The following is a 13,678-nucleotide window of genomic DNA, read 5'->3' on the forward strand; positions in this document are numbered from 1 at the left end:
GGCTCTCGGTGTCTGTGTATTAGGAGGGGTCCCGGTGTCTGTGTATTAGGAGGGGTGAGAGGCGTGGCTCTCGGTGTCTGTGTATTAGGAGGGGTCCCGGTGTCTGTGTATTAGGAGGGGTGAGAGGCGTGGCTCTCGGTGTCACTCTATAAGGAGAGTCTCTCGGTGTCACCCGTCTTCCTCCTCATCGCAGGGATTGTTGTGGAGTGAGTGTCACTCAGGGTGTGACATGGAGGGGCGAGGAGTGTATGAGGGAGGGCGTTTGGGTCCCGGTGGGGCGGGGTGTGGGGCGGGGTGTGGGGCAGATTACCGAGCGGGGTAATAAAAGACGAGAAATACCAGAAATGTCAACTTAATTGCCTGGGAAAAGACGATTCTCGTTAATTACCGGCTCTGGGCAGGGCCTGCTTATGTAAACCTTTTTAGGAGGAAAACAGAGGGGTCTCTCTATCTGCCCCACTGAGACCACCGGCCCCATCCGGCCCCCGTCTAGTCTGTCCATTTTCCCGTCTGTAACGACTCAAACCTTAATCAGTCGTTGGTCTCGTCTTAGATTCAGGAGCCGTATGTCTATCCCATGCATGTTTAATCCCCTCGCTGTATTACCCTCTACCACCTCTGCTGGGTGGCTGTTCCATGTATCTACGTGTAACCTGTATGATCTGAGTTGAGTCTTCTCTTCAAGGGAGGAGGTCGTCAGAAGCCAAAATCTAATTGAGAAGTGAATATGAATGTGTCTCATGTCAGAGGTGGCGCGTTCCGGCCCCTGGGGCCAGCGGCTCTCTATTCCTTGCTGCCCCTCTAGGACCCCTCCGTCCCGAACTCTTGTGTGTTATATATTTGGGTTTGGTTGATGTGATGCCCGTGCGTGGCGTGCTTTGTCGTGTTATTCAGGGCATGTTCCGTGTTTTGTTTGGCGTGTATCTGTGGGTTGTTATCCGCGTCAGGTGGTTGCGGTCGGGGCAGCACACGCGTGACGGGGGTAAATAAACACGGAGAACAGCCCCGGGGATTCCTGAAAAGCCCTGCCTGTTTCCTGAAGTGCGCGTCAGGCTCAGTAAAGCTCATCACTCCGAGACATCCCACGCCCAGCGAGAATAAACTGCTTCCCCGTCACTGCCTGTCTCATCTTGTGAGGATCGTAGACGGTGTGCGAGACGCCTGGTGGCCGGATCCACGCGCCGGACCCTCTGCCGCCATGTCCAGACCCCTCTTACTGTGCGTCCTGCTGGCTGCCGTGACAACAGGTGAGTGCCGGCTACCGGCCCACCGGCCCACCGGCCCCCCGCATCTCACGCACCGCTACTAGAGAGAACAGAGAGAGAGGAGAGAGGAGAGAAAGAGATAAGGTAGACAGGGAGAGAAGAGAGAGAGAGAGACGTTTAAATACATAAAAGGATTCAACAAAATACAGGAGAGAATTTTCCTTTAAAGAGACCGGAATCCAACACTAGAGAGTCAGAGACTGAGATGGAACGGAAGGAAGTTTTACTTTACTGAGAGGGTGGTGGATAAGTGGAACAGCCTCCCAGCAGAAGTGGTAGAGGGTAATACAGTGAGGGGATTAAACATGCATGGGATAGACATACGGCTCCTGAATCTAAGACGAGACCGACGACTGATTAAGGTTCGAGTCGTTACAGACGGGGGCCGGATGGGGCCGATCTGCCGGTGGGTTCTGGGTTTCAATGTCGCTATAAAAATCCCCACCGGTTTATTTTATTGAATAATCGGCCGTGATTTTTCGATGTTATTTTGTAAAAATAGAGACTTTAATGAGAATGACTTCATTTACGTGAAAAGCAGAGACCCCGACCCACAGCACGGCCCCCCAAAACATGGACACCCTAGAATGCCTTTTCCGTTTCTATGGTAACAGCCTATCAGTGCCTGCTTTATCGGCACATGACCATAAGGTGTTCCCAGAAAAAATATTCCAGTTGGTGACATCATTATTTCTGAGAAGGGTTTGGAGCTTCTGTGGGCGTTCCGTGGAGTCTGTAAAGAGTCGCCGGTCTCGTCTTAGATTCAGGAGCCGGATGTCCATCCCATGTATGTTTAATCCCGTCACTGTATTACCCTCTACCACTTCTGCTGGGAGGCTGTTCCACTTATCTATCCATATGTCTATCCCATGCATGTTTAATCCCCTCACTGTATTACCCTCTACCACTTCTGCTGGGAGGCTGTTCCACTTATCTATCCATATGTCTATCCCATGTATGTTTAATCCCGTCACTGTATTACCCTCTACCACCTCTGCTGGGAGGCTGTTCCACTTATCTATCCATATGTCTATCCCATGCATGTTTAATCCCCTCACTGTATTACCCTCTACCACTTCTGCTGGGAGGCTGTTCCACTTATCTATCCATATGTCTATCCCATGTATGTTTAATCCCGTCACTGTATTACCCTCTACCACCTCTGCTGGGAGGCTGTTCCACTTATCTATCCATATGTCTATCCCATGCATGTTTAATCCCGTCACTGTATTACCCTCTACCACTTCTGCTGGGAGGCTGTTCCACTTATCTATCCATATGTCTATCCCATGCATGTTTAATCCCCTCACTGTATTACCCTCTACCACTTCTGCTGGGAGGCTGTTCCACTTATCTATCCATATGTCTATCCCATGTATGTTTAATCCCGTCACTGTATTACCCTCTACCACCTCTGCTGGGAGGCTGTTCCACTTATCTATCCATATGTCTATCCCATGCATGTTTAATCCCCTCACTGTATTACCCTCTACCACTTCTGCTGGGAGGCTGTTCCACTTATCTATCCATATGTCTATCCCATGTATGTTTAATCCCGTCACTGTATTACCCTCTACCACCTCTGCTGGGAGGCTGTTCCACTTATCTATCCATATGTCTATCCCATGCATGTTTAATCCCCTCACTGTATTACCCTCTACCACTTCTGCTGGGAGGCTGTTCCACTTATCTACTACCCTCTCAGTAAGGAATCTGAACTTTAAATAGAGATTTCTTAAAATCCCCGGGAATGAGAATCCTTTTAGATTGTGCTTAGAACGTCAATCAAATAGTTTATGGTTAGAATGCCAAAAAATATTTACTAGATTATTAAATTAGCAATAAAATGCCCCAAAATCCTGTGCCTTTCAACTTAATATAGGTAGGGATTCTCTGCATCACAGTTATTATAATTATTTTTAGTAGCAGTATTTTTATAATTTTTATATTATTTTTATTATCACTATCATTATTAATGTTATTATTATTATTATTATTAATATTATTATTGTTATTTTTGGGCATGTTTTCACGTTAGTTTAGTGAGTTTTGGGGTGACATTCTGTGACACGCTGGGTTGGGGGATCCCGCCTGCACCAGACGTGTGGATAAAGCCTGGTGATTCCGTTACACGTGTAATGACGAATGAGGGAGTGCGCGTGTATATCCGGTATGTGAGTATATGGTATGAGAGTGAGTGCGTGTGTATATACAGTATGTGACTATATGGTATGAGAGTGAGTGCGTGTGTATATACGGTATGTGAGTATATGGTATGAGTGTGAGTGCGTGTGTATATACGGTATGTGACTATATGGTATGAGTGTGAGTGCGTGTGTATATACGGTATGTGACTATATGGTATGAGTGTGAGTGCGTGTGTATATACGGTATGTGAGTATATGGTATGAGAGTGAGTGCGTGTGTATATACGGTATGTGAGTATATGGTATGAGAGTGAGTGCGTGTGTATATACAGTATGTGACTATATGGTATGAGAGTGAGTGCGTGTGTATATACGGTATGTGAGTATATGGTATGAGAGTGAGTGCGTGTGTATATACGGTATGTGAGTATATGGTATGAGAGTGAGTGCGTGTGTATATACAGTATGTGACTATATGGTATGAGAGTGAGTGCGCGTGTATATACGGTATGTGAGTATATGGTATGAGAGTGAGTGCGCGTGTATATACGGTATGTGACTATATGGTATGAGAGTGAGTGCGCGTGTATATACGGTATGTGAGTATATGGTATGAGAGTGAGTGCGTGTGTATATACGGTATGTGACTATATGGTATGAGAGTGAGTGCGTGTGTATATACGGTATGTGAGTATATGGTATGAGAGTGAGTGCGTGTGTATATACGGTATGTGACTATATGGTATGAGAGTGAGTGCGCGTGTATATACGGTATGTGAGTATATGGTATGAGAGTGAGTGCGCGTGTATATACGGTATGTGACTATATGGTATGAGAGTGAGTGCGCGTGTATATACGGTATGTGACTATATGGTATGAGAGTGAGCGCGTGTGTATATACGGTATGTGAGTATATGGTATGAGTGTGAGTGCGCGTGTATATACGGTATGTGAGTATATGGTATGAGTGTGAGTGCGTGTGTAAGCATATGGTGTTAGTGTGAGTATGTGGTATGAGAGTGAGTGCGCGTGTATATACGGTATGTGAGTATATGGTATGAGAGTGAGTGCGCGTGTATATACGGTATGTGAGTATATGGTATGAGAGTGAGTGCGTGTGTATATACGGTATGTGAGTATATGGTATGAGAGTGAGTGCGCGTGTATATACGGTATGTGACTATATGGTATGAGAGTGAGTGCGCGTGTATATACGGTATGTGAGTATATGGTATGAGAGTGAGTGCGCGTGTATATACGGTATGTGACTATATGGTATGAGAGTGAGTGCGCGTGTATATACGGTATGTGACTATATGGTATGAGAGTGAGCGCGTGTGTATATACGGTATGTGAGTATATGGTATGAGTGTGAGTGCGCGTGTATATACGGTATGTGAGTATATGGTATGAGTGTGAGTGCGTGTGTAAGCATATGGTGTTAGTGTGAGTATGTGGTATGAGAGTGAGTGCGCGTGTATATACGGTATGTGACTATATGGTATGAGAGTGAGTGCGCGTGTATATACGGTATGTGAGTATATGGTATGAGAGTGAGTGCGTGTGTATATACGGTATGTGAGTATATGGTATGAGAGTGAGTGCGTGTGTATATACGGTATGTGACTATATGGTATGAGAGTGAGCGCGTGTGTATATACGGTATGTGAGTATATGGTATGAGTGTGAGTGCGCGTTTATATACGGTATGTGAGTATATGGTATGAGTGTGAGTGCGTGTGTAAGCATATGGTGTTAGTGTGAGTATGTGTCAGCATACGTACGCCGTAGCACTTTCTCCGCAGCAAGGAAGCCACAGATCCTGGCGGCCGCTGGTCGGATTCCAGCGTTCAGGGCCACAAAGGGCTTTGCTTACTAAGTATGGCACCCGGACTTTGCAGTAGATGGAGGGCCTGAGGGGGCCGGAGGAGGAGAGCGAGCGCAGCAGCTTCTCAGGACTGGACGGGATTGCTGAGATGAGTGAAACAAACGTGGGTCGTCTCAGCCCTTAGTGAATAGAACCCTAAATATTTACACGCTTTGCAGCGCACGTCCCCAACGCACCAACGCACAACAACACACAACAACGCACAACAACGCACAACAACGCACAACAACACACAACAATGCACAACAACGCACAACAACACACAACAACGCACAACAACGCACAACAACGCACAACAACACACAACGACGCACAACAACCCACAACAACACACAACAACGCACAACAACGCACAACAACCCACAACAACGCACAACAACACACAACGACGCACAACAACCCACAACAACACACAACAACGCACAACAACACACAACAACGCACAACAACACAACGACGAACAACAACGCACAACAACACACAACAACGCACAACAACACACAACAACGCACAACAACGCACAACAACGCACATAAATCCATCAGATGTAATGCCTGGCCTATCGCCTGCCTGCTGCTACTGATCATTAGCGATCCAGTGTCAAAGATGAACAGGATCAGGCTGCTGGTGCGCTATCAGGGATCTGACTCTCTATATGGGGCAGTTAGTACTCCGTGTCAGGGATCTGGTACTCGGTGTCAGGCAGTTGGTGCTCTGCGTCAGGGATCTGGTGCTCTGTGTCAGGGATCTGGTGCTCTGTGTCAGGGATCTGGTGCTCTGTGTCGGGGATCTGGTGCTCTGTGTCGGGGATCTGGTGCTCTGTGTCAGGGATCTGGTACTCTGTGTCGGGGATCTGGTACTTGGTGTCAGGGATCTGGTGCTCTGTGTCAGGGATCTGGTACTTGGTGTCAGGGATCTGGTGCTCTGTGTCGGGGATCTGGTACTCTGTGTCGGGGATCTGGTACTTGGTGTCAGGGATCTGGTGCTCTGTGTCAGGGATCTGGTACTTGGTGTCAGGGATCTGGTGCTCTGTGTCAGGGATCTGGTACTCTGTGTCAGGGATCTGGTACTCTGTGTCAGGCAGTTGGTGCTCTGCGTCAGGGATCTGGTACTTGGTGTCAGGGATCTGGTGCTCTGTGTCAGGGATCTGGTGCTCTGTGTCAGGGATGGATAAGCTGGAAGTGGCACAAAGTCAAACCTAAGCCGAGCTCTTTGTGAATGAGCCAAGCTGGCCCCCTGGAAGTGGTGATGAGCCAATGACAGAATGCGAGGTATTTAAGACACTCAAACCCGATGGCCAGGCCCGAGGAGTCCCAGAGTGAGATCCGAAAGCCTAAAATGCTAAAAGTAAATAAGTAGCAGGGACTTTGGTTCCGAAGGGTTAAATATCATGTAATATATATATAAATACGTACTATAATAAATACTATATGAATAATACAGAAATGTAGACCATGCGCGGATCCGTATTCTGTCCCGAAGATATTTAAATACTCGCCCCGCGTTTTGCTGAAAACCTTTGTTTATTTGAGGCTCGCGGAGCTCCGTCACCCGGGGGGAGGAGGTTTGGGAAAAATTCTGCCCCTTAATAATCCAAGCCTTTCATTTCCATTCATTGGAGGGATTTAAGGCAGGCATTGTCTCCGTGCAAGCGATTAGTCAGCATAATTATTATTTACCCTCGTTTAAGGAGGCGGAAAAATTATCAGTTCGAGCCTCGATGATGGTACCCACGCCGAACACATTCTGTCACACTTCCCCCGCGTTCAGTCTATCCACCTATTACCCTCAGCCAGGATCATGAAGATCAGTGCCACCCTAACCCCCAAACAGCCTGCCTGTGCCATCTCTACCTCAGCTGGTCAGAGCCTCCAAGCAGCTTATATGTGCCATCATTACCCTCAAACAGCTTATATGTGCCATCATTACCCTCAAACAGCTTATATGTGACATCATTACCCTGAAACAGCTTATATGTGACATCATTACCCTGAAACAGCTTATATGTGACATCATTACCCTCAAACAGCTTATATGTGACATCATTACCCTCAAACAGGTTGTCTGTGCCATCATTGCCCCCAAACAACTTGTCTATGCCTACTTTGCCCCCCCCAACATACACTGGCACACATATGTAAACAGACTTACACAAGTGCACACATGCTAACACTCACACTCCCTCTCATACCACTCATGATAACGTATGCTCCGTCTTACACCACTTACATATCCCTGCTCATACACTAACACATAGACATCCATGCTCACACGCACTTATACATAGACATCCATGATCACACAGCTATACATACAAACATACACATCCATGCTCACACGCACTTATACATAGACATCCATGCTCACATACATACATATACTATATGGACAAAAGTATTGGGACTCCTGACCGTTCCACCAACAGGGACTTTTATGACATTCTAATTACATAGACATTAACATGACGTCGGCCCCCCTTTGCAGATATAACGGCTTCCGCTCTTCTGGGAAGGATTTCCATGAGATTTTGGGGAGTTTCTGTGTGAATTTTTGCCCGTTCATCCAGTAGAGCGTTTGTGAGGTCCGGCACTCAGGTTGGACGAGACGCCCGGCTCGCAATCTCTAGTCTAATGGAGATGCTGAGGTGACTTCCCGTCTCTATCAGGCGCGGTGTATCAGCCGGTTACGCCTCGCGTAAAGCCCTTATTATTATTATTATTATTAATATTATAGAAATGCATGAATAAGCGTTTGATTAAAGCTCTGGGAGACACGACTTGAAAAGCACGCACTGCCCTTCTCACACCCGACACAATCAAAGAGGGGTGTGTGAGTGGTTGGTGTCACGTTAATCATCCCCCGCCGGTTACACAGAGCCTTGGGTTCGCTGACTTTACCTGGTGGGACACACAGCGTGAGTCAGGGGCATTGCCTGCCACCGAAAGGGGAGCTGGGGCATTAAACTGCCAAATAAGCTTTCTTTTAGCAGAATTTGTAGGCTGTTTTGTGCGTGAGGGACGAGCAAATAATCCGTATAAACAGAATGAGCAGCCCGTCATCAGCCCGTCAAAATGAAGCGGCGTTTCTGCGTATTCAGGCTTATCCCATGAAACGCGCCGGACCCGTTTAATTACCCCAGACGACAGACATCAGCTGAAAACATTGTCAGCGGATTAAGTCCCGAAGCGGAACATGCGCAAATCCGCCAGACGTGTTTGTGATCACAACTGTAATAGAAATAAAACTCTCCTGAGTGTTAATCACACCCGTTTATAATTTAATAACTTACCCCCACCCCCCGTCTCACTGCAGGGACCCCAAAGCCCTGATTCTCAATGTGCTTTAAATAACATAGGAGTGGGAGGGGCATCGGTAGTGGGTGTGGCTAAATGTCCCCCTGTCCAGAGTAGAGTAACCCAGAGACCCGAGGAATCATCGCTTCGCCCGGAGACTCCTGGACAAACCTGGAGAGTTGGCAGGTATGCGTTGGAACGTTCCAAGGAGTAATTATCGCTCAGAGTTCTGCCGTAAATAAACAAATTTCATCGTTCGTCTATTGGAGGATCTTTAGACCCAAACATTCCTATTTATACATTTAAACCATGCTGGTCGGTGTTATCAGGGTAAACGTGGCTGTTATTCGTGCGCCGGCATTAATTCGGGTTTATTCCCCAGGCTCCTCGCTGCAGTGCGGCATTAATTCGGGTTTATTCCCCAGGCTCCTCGCTGCAGTGCGGCATTAATTCGGGTTTATTCCCCAGGCTCCTCGCTGCTGTGCGGCATTAATTCGGGTTTATTCCCCAGGCTCCTCGCTGCAGTGCGGCATTAATTCGGGTTTATTCCCCAGGCTCCTCGCTGCAGTGCGGCATTAATTCGGGTTTATTCCCCAGGCTCCTCGCTGCAGTGCGGCATTAATTCGGGTTTATTCCCCAGGCTCCTCGCTGCAGTGCGGCATTAATTCGGGTTTATTCCCCAGGCTCCTCGCTGCAGTGCATGCAGTGCACAGACGTCGCGGGAAAGACCTGCGCCGGGATAGCCGTGAACTGCGCTCCCACCTCCGACGTGTGCACGTCAACGCTCGTCCAAGACGAGATCGGTAAGAGCCGCGATCGCAACCAAAATTCTGCCAAAATTAGGAACTTACTTCAAAAGCACCTTCTTGGGGGTGGGCTACTAAAGGGTTAACAATTGAGGATTGTCCCATTGGTGCCCCATTCAAGGGAGAGTTTTGCCATAATTGGCTTTAATGAGAATATTTGATTTTGAAGATCAGAGTCACAGAGTGATGTCATTAATATTTCACAATGTTTGGGAATCAGGAATTACTTTCTTTGATGCTGTGACGGTGAAAGGGGCAACGTGAAGGGTTTGTCTGTCTAGGCATAATCTAAACTACTGAGACGGTAGTGGATACATGGAACAGCCTCCCAGTAAAAGTGGTAGAGACAGCAAAAGGGATATAAACATGCATGGGATGGGCATATGGATCCCGACAGATTAAGGTTTGAGTCTTTAGTAGAAACGGGCGACTAGACAGGTGGCAGCTGGCACCTCTCCATTGCCAATGGCGCAATAGCCTAAGAAAACAAACCTAAAGGGCCTAAGACCTGAGGGCTCTCTGTGAGATGCGGTGAAATTCAGCTACTGGGCAAACAGGAAAAAGAAATGCAATATTCTGCATTTGGGAATCAGGAAAAATGAAGCGGCATTATGGAAAGCTTTTATGGGTCTATTCACTATTCAAGTAGTCAGTTGAGTTAAGGGTTAACTTGACTGACCAGTTATGTGTTAACATCAACAAAGCCATTTACAGCTTCACTAATCTGTGATGGGAAACGCTGAGTCTTTAAACTTTGTGGGTTACAGACGAGGGCATGCATTTTTAAAGCAAACTCGCATGTCCTCACCTGTAATCAGCAACATAAACCCCTGATACATTCTCAACAAATAATGGGGGAAAACCCCGGACCCCTATAAACAAGAAGAGATGAGGATTTCCCCCCTCTCCCCCCAACTCATATGTGGTGAGGGGTAATTAATTAACCCTGTAGGGTACATGACCCTTTATACACCTTTCTCTCCTATTCCCTGCTAATGGGGATTGGGTTAAATAATATAAAAAACCCCACTAGAGGCTCTGACCTCCAGAGAGGGAAGAGGGGTTAATGTTTCAGGAATGGCTGTTAATTTAATTCTGAATTTAAAAAAATATCCAAAATTAATCTGTACGCAATTGTAGAAGGGCTTTAAAAACCACCTGTGCTGGGTAACTGATCCAGCTATCTCCAACAATTAACCTCGCCCTGTGATATCTGTGATAATAGCGTTATGGAGGGACCTGCGCGGCTGGAAACAATCTCTAGCGCTACAGGCTCATGCGCCGTCCGCTAAAACAATGCATGGAGAGAACAGGAAGCGGCTTCCAACTTCCTGCTCGGGCTGATGGGAGGGAGAGAACAGGAAGCGGCTTACAACTTCCTGCTCGGGCTGACGGGAGGATTCTGATACCACCTGCACTGAGGGGTCATGGGAAACAGAGGGGGATTTGTGTGAAATTCCCCTGCTATGCCTTTGGTGGATCCACTTGTGCACCAAGAAGCCCTTGGGTACCCCCAGAACCCCTCCTGCACCCCAGGGGCCACACTGCGTGACAGCCCTGCCCTATGGGTACCAGTATGTTTTAATGCTTTACGGTATTTCTCTTTTTCTCGGCAGACACCTCAGACCCAGAAAGCATGTTTCTTCTCGACGGATCCCGTGAGTTGATTCCATCCTTGATTTATCTTTATTATTATTATTATTTTCATGCTTTGTTTTACATCAGATTTTGGCTCCAAACTCAGTAAATAAATAACCGAAACACAAAGTATGGGCCTGGCGGTGACTTCGGTTCCACTGGTTGATCCTATTTACTAAGTGGGGATTTTTGATATGCGGCAACGTTTTGGGGGGAGTTCTCAGGCTCTGCGCATGCATTCTGTATGAAGAGCCGCAGGCCGGCTTACGCTGCGTTCTTCTCCGCAGGAAATAAAACGTCGTACATGTTTTTAAGGGATTGCGGGAATTCTAGCGACTGCAATAAGGTGGTGATTTTGAGAACCCCCTATAACCGAATGGTGAAAAGCACCCGGTGCTGCAGGTCCAACCTCTGCACCCCCGAAACCCCCAAACGTGAGTATTGGAGCCGAGAGACAGAGCCGGCTCATCGGCGTCACAGGGCCGGCGGCGGCCGGCGGCAGAATCAGCGTTATCTGATCGATTACCAATAGAAATCGGGGCGCATATGTACATGGGAAGAGAAAATATATATAATAGTGTAGTATGATCAACAAAATGGAAATATGTAGATGTGTAAAATGCACTCACAAACGGTGCCAGCACAAGAAGCTCTTCTGAAAAAACTGTTCACCGTTTGTGAGTGCATTTTACACATCTACATATTTCCATTTTGTTGATCATACTACACTATTATATATATTTTCTCTTCCCATGTACATATGCGCCCCGATTTCTATTGGTTTTCGTATCTGAACGCTGAGAGGAGCGTTGTTGTTGGGCTGCGGCAGTTATACATTGGGGAAGTATTCTTTACGATTTTTTTCTTCACACATTGATTTTCACATGTGTTTTGGGTGTTAAAGGCTTCGTTTTTTCTGGTTTATATTTTTATCTGATCGATTGGCTGTCCTGCAGTTCTCCCCTTTGCCCCGCCCACCTATAAAGGCTGCATGAACCAATCAGAAACAGCTACTTAACAATGTGGAGGGGGGTAATTTCTCTCTTAATTTCTTTAAAGGCTCACTAACCCCCCCCCGTGCAGAGGAGCTTACAATCTACCCTCCTAATACCCTCAGGCCGGCATCCTTTAATGTTATGTTATTCGCTCTCCCTTATTGTATCAGCGCTATGGTATCTGCAGGCGCTATATAAATAAAACTTCCTGTAATAATCCACTTGATCCGAACAGGCAGTTCTGGAGTGTGCGGGGCAGCCGTTATCAGCCCCCGGGGGCAGGAGTGGGGGGCGCCAAATATGACAGGGAGATGAAATGCTTGGGTTTCACGTGACGTCTGTTTCTTCAGCGATACCGGAAAGCGCACAGAACGGCGTCACGTGTCCCGGCTGCCTCACGGTCACGCAGGATCGGTGCGAAAAGTACAAGCCGGTGAGCTGCAGGGGCAACGAGCAAAACTGCTTCTCCTTCTCCAGCAAACCCTCCAAAGGAAGTGACGGTGAGTTCCTTACCTAGCGCCAACAGATGTACTCAGCGCTTTACAGTTTACAGTATGAATATATATATATAATGGATTAGGAAGGTCCCTTGCCTGAAGAGCTTACAGGCTAAGGAGTAGTAAGGAGCGGGTGGAGGAGGTAAGTGCAATTACCCAGAGTTCTATGGGTTAGGTAGGGTACAATAAAAGCTATTCCCGTTGAAGTTGCGGACACTTGAGGCTTGGCGCATGTCCGGTCCCGGGGTGGGGGGTGCTGGGATATGAAGCAGCGAGAGAGAAGGGATAGACGGGATGGAGAGGTGGCTGTTAAAGGAGCCGGGACGCTCGCTATGGATGGAGGGTAGAGAGCGTGTAGGGATATGTCTGGTTACATGTCTGGTCCCCCCCGCCTGCATACTCTGCGTATGTCGTAGCGCACACACTCCACTCGCGTTCACTTAGTTCTACTCAGTCCAATCCTCAGGGTTCCCGTTGGCATGGACGGATGTGTCTGTAGGGGGTACTGATCATGAGCCGTATTTGCCCCCTGGAGGCTTTTCCTGCCTGAAGTGGGGCCTCAATAATTCGTATCTTATCTGTCTTGCAGTGTCGTATGCGTTGAGCGGCTGCGCCTCGCAGTCTGCATGTAACATGGAGCTGGAGATCGGTAATCAGGTCCAGTGCACCAGCGGGAGTGAAGATCTGTACCTACCCCTGCTCCTCGTGGCCCTCACCACCTGGAGTCACCTCCTGTACTGATCAATACACCAATACACTGATCAATACACCAATACACTGATCAATACACTGATCAATACACCAATACTCTGCACTGATCTGACTTCTATACTCGACTGATTGAGCTTCTTTGATACCAATACTCCAATAGATATTGAACCTTAAACTGATCAATATCATAATACCCTACTCTATACCGATCGATTTATTGATACTCTATACCGATCAATACACTGATACTCTATACCGATCAATGTACTGATACTCTATACCGATCGATGCACTGATACTCTATACCGATCGATGCACTGATACTCTATACCGATCAATGCACTGATACTCTATACCGATCAATGCACTGATACTCTATACCGATCAATGCACTGATACTCTATACCGATCGATGCACTGATACTCTATACCGATCA

At 47.3% G+C, this 13,678-nt stretch overlaps 1 protein-coding gene across 1 annotated transcript; it reads left to right on the forward strand.

Moving 5' to 3' along the window:
- Positions 1 to 1,182: 1,182 nt before the first annotated feature.
- Positions 1,183 to 13,273, forward strand: LOC128497463 (phospholipase A2 inhibitor gamma subunit B-like). The gene is made up of 6 exons (XM_053467555.1): positions 1,183 to 1,247; positions 9,278 to 9,397; positions 11,017 to 11,058; positions 11,326 to 11,472; positions 12,384 to 12,533; positions 13,120 to 13,273. Exons 1-6 carry the CDS (start codon positions 1,199 to 1,201, stop codon positions 13,269 to 13,271), a joined length of 660 nt encoding a protein of 219 aa, XP_053323530.1. The 5' UTR covers positions 1,183 to 1,198; the 3' UTR covers positions 13,272 to 13,273.
- Positions 13,274 to 13,678: the final 405 nt, after the last annotated feature.

This window comes from Spea bombifrons, chromosome 5 (assembly GCF_027358695.1).
Source record: "Spea bombifrons isolate aSpeBom1 chromosome 5, aSpeBom1.2.pri, whole genome shotgun sequence".
In the NCBI taxonomy this organism is placed as follows: domain Eukaryota; kingdom Metazoa; phylum Chordata; class Amphibia; order Anura; family Pelobatidae; genus Spea; species Spea bombifrons.

What these genes read in the sequence shown, in the direction of transcription:
- LOC128497463 (XM_053467555.1), top strand. Translation starts at nt 1,199, where the DNA reads ATGTCCAGACCCCTCTTACTGTGCGTCCTGCTGGCTGCCGTGACAACA. An exon ending in GCTGGCTGCCGTGACAACAG is followed by an intron (nt 1,248 to 9,277) that starts GTGAGTGCCGGC and finishes TTTATTCCCCAG; the next exon opens with GCTCCTCGCTGCAGTGCATG. An exon ending in GCTCGTCCAAGACGAGATCG is followed by an intron (nt 9,398 to 11,016) that starts GTAAGAGCCGCG and finishes TTTTCTCGGCAG; the next exon opens with ACACCTCAGACCCAGAAAGC.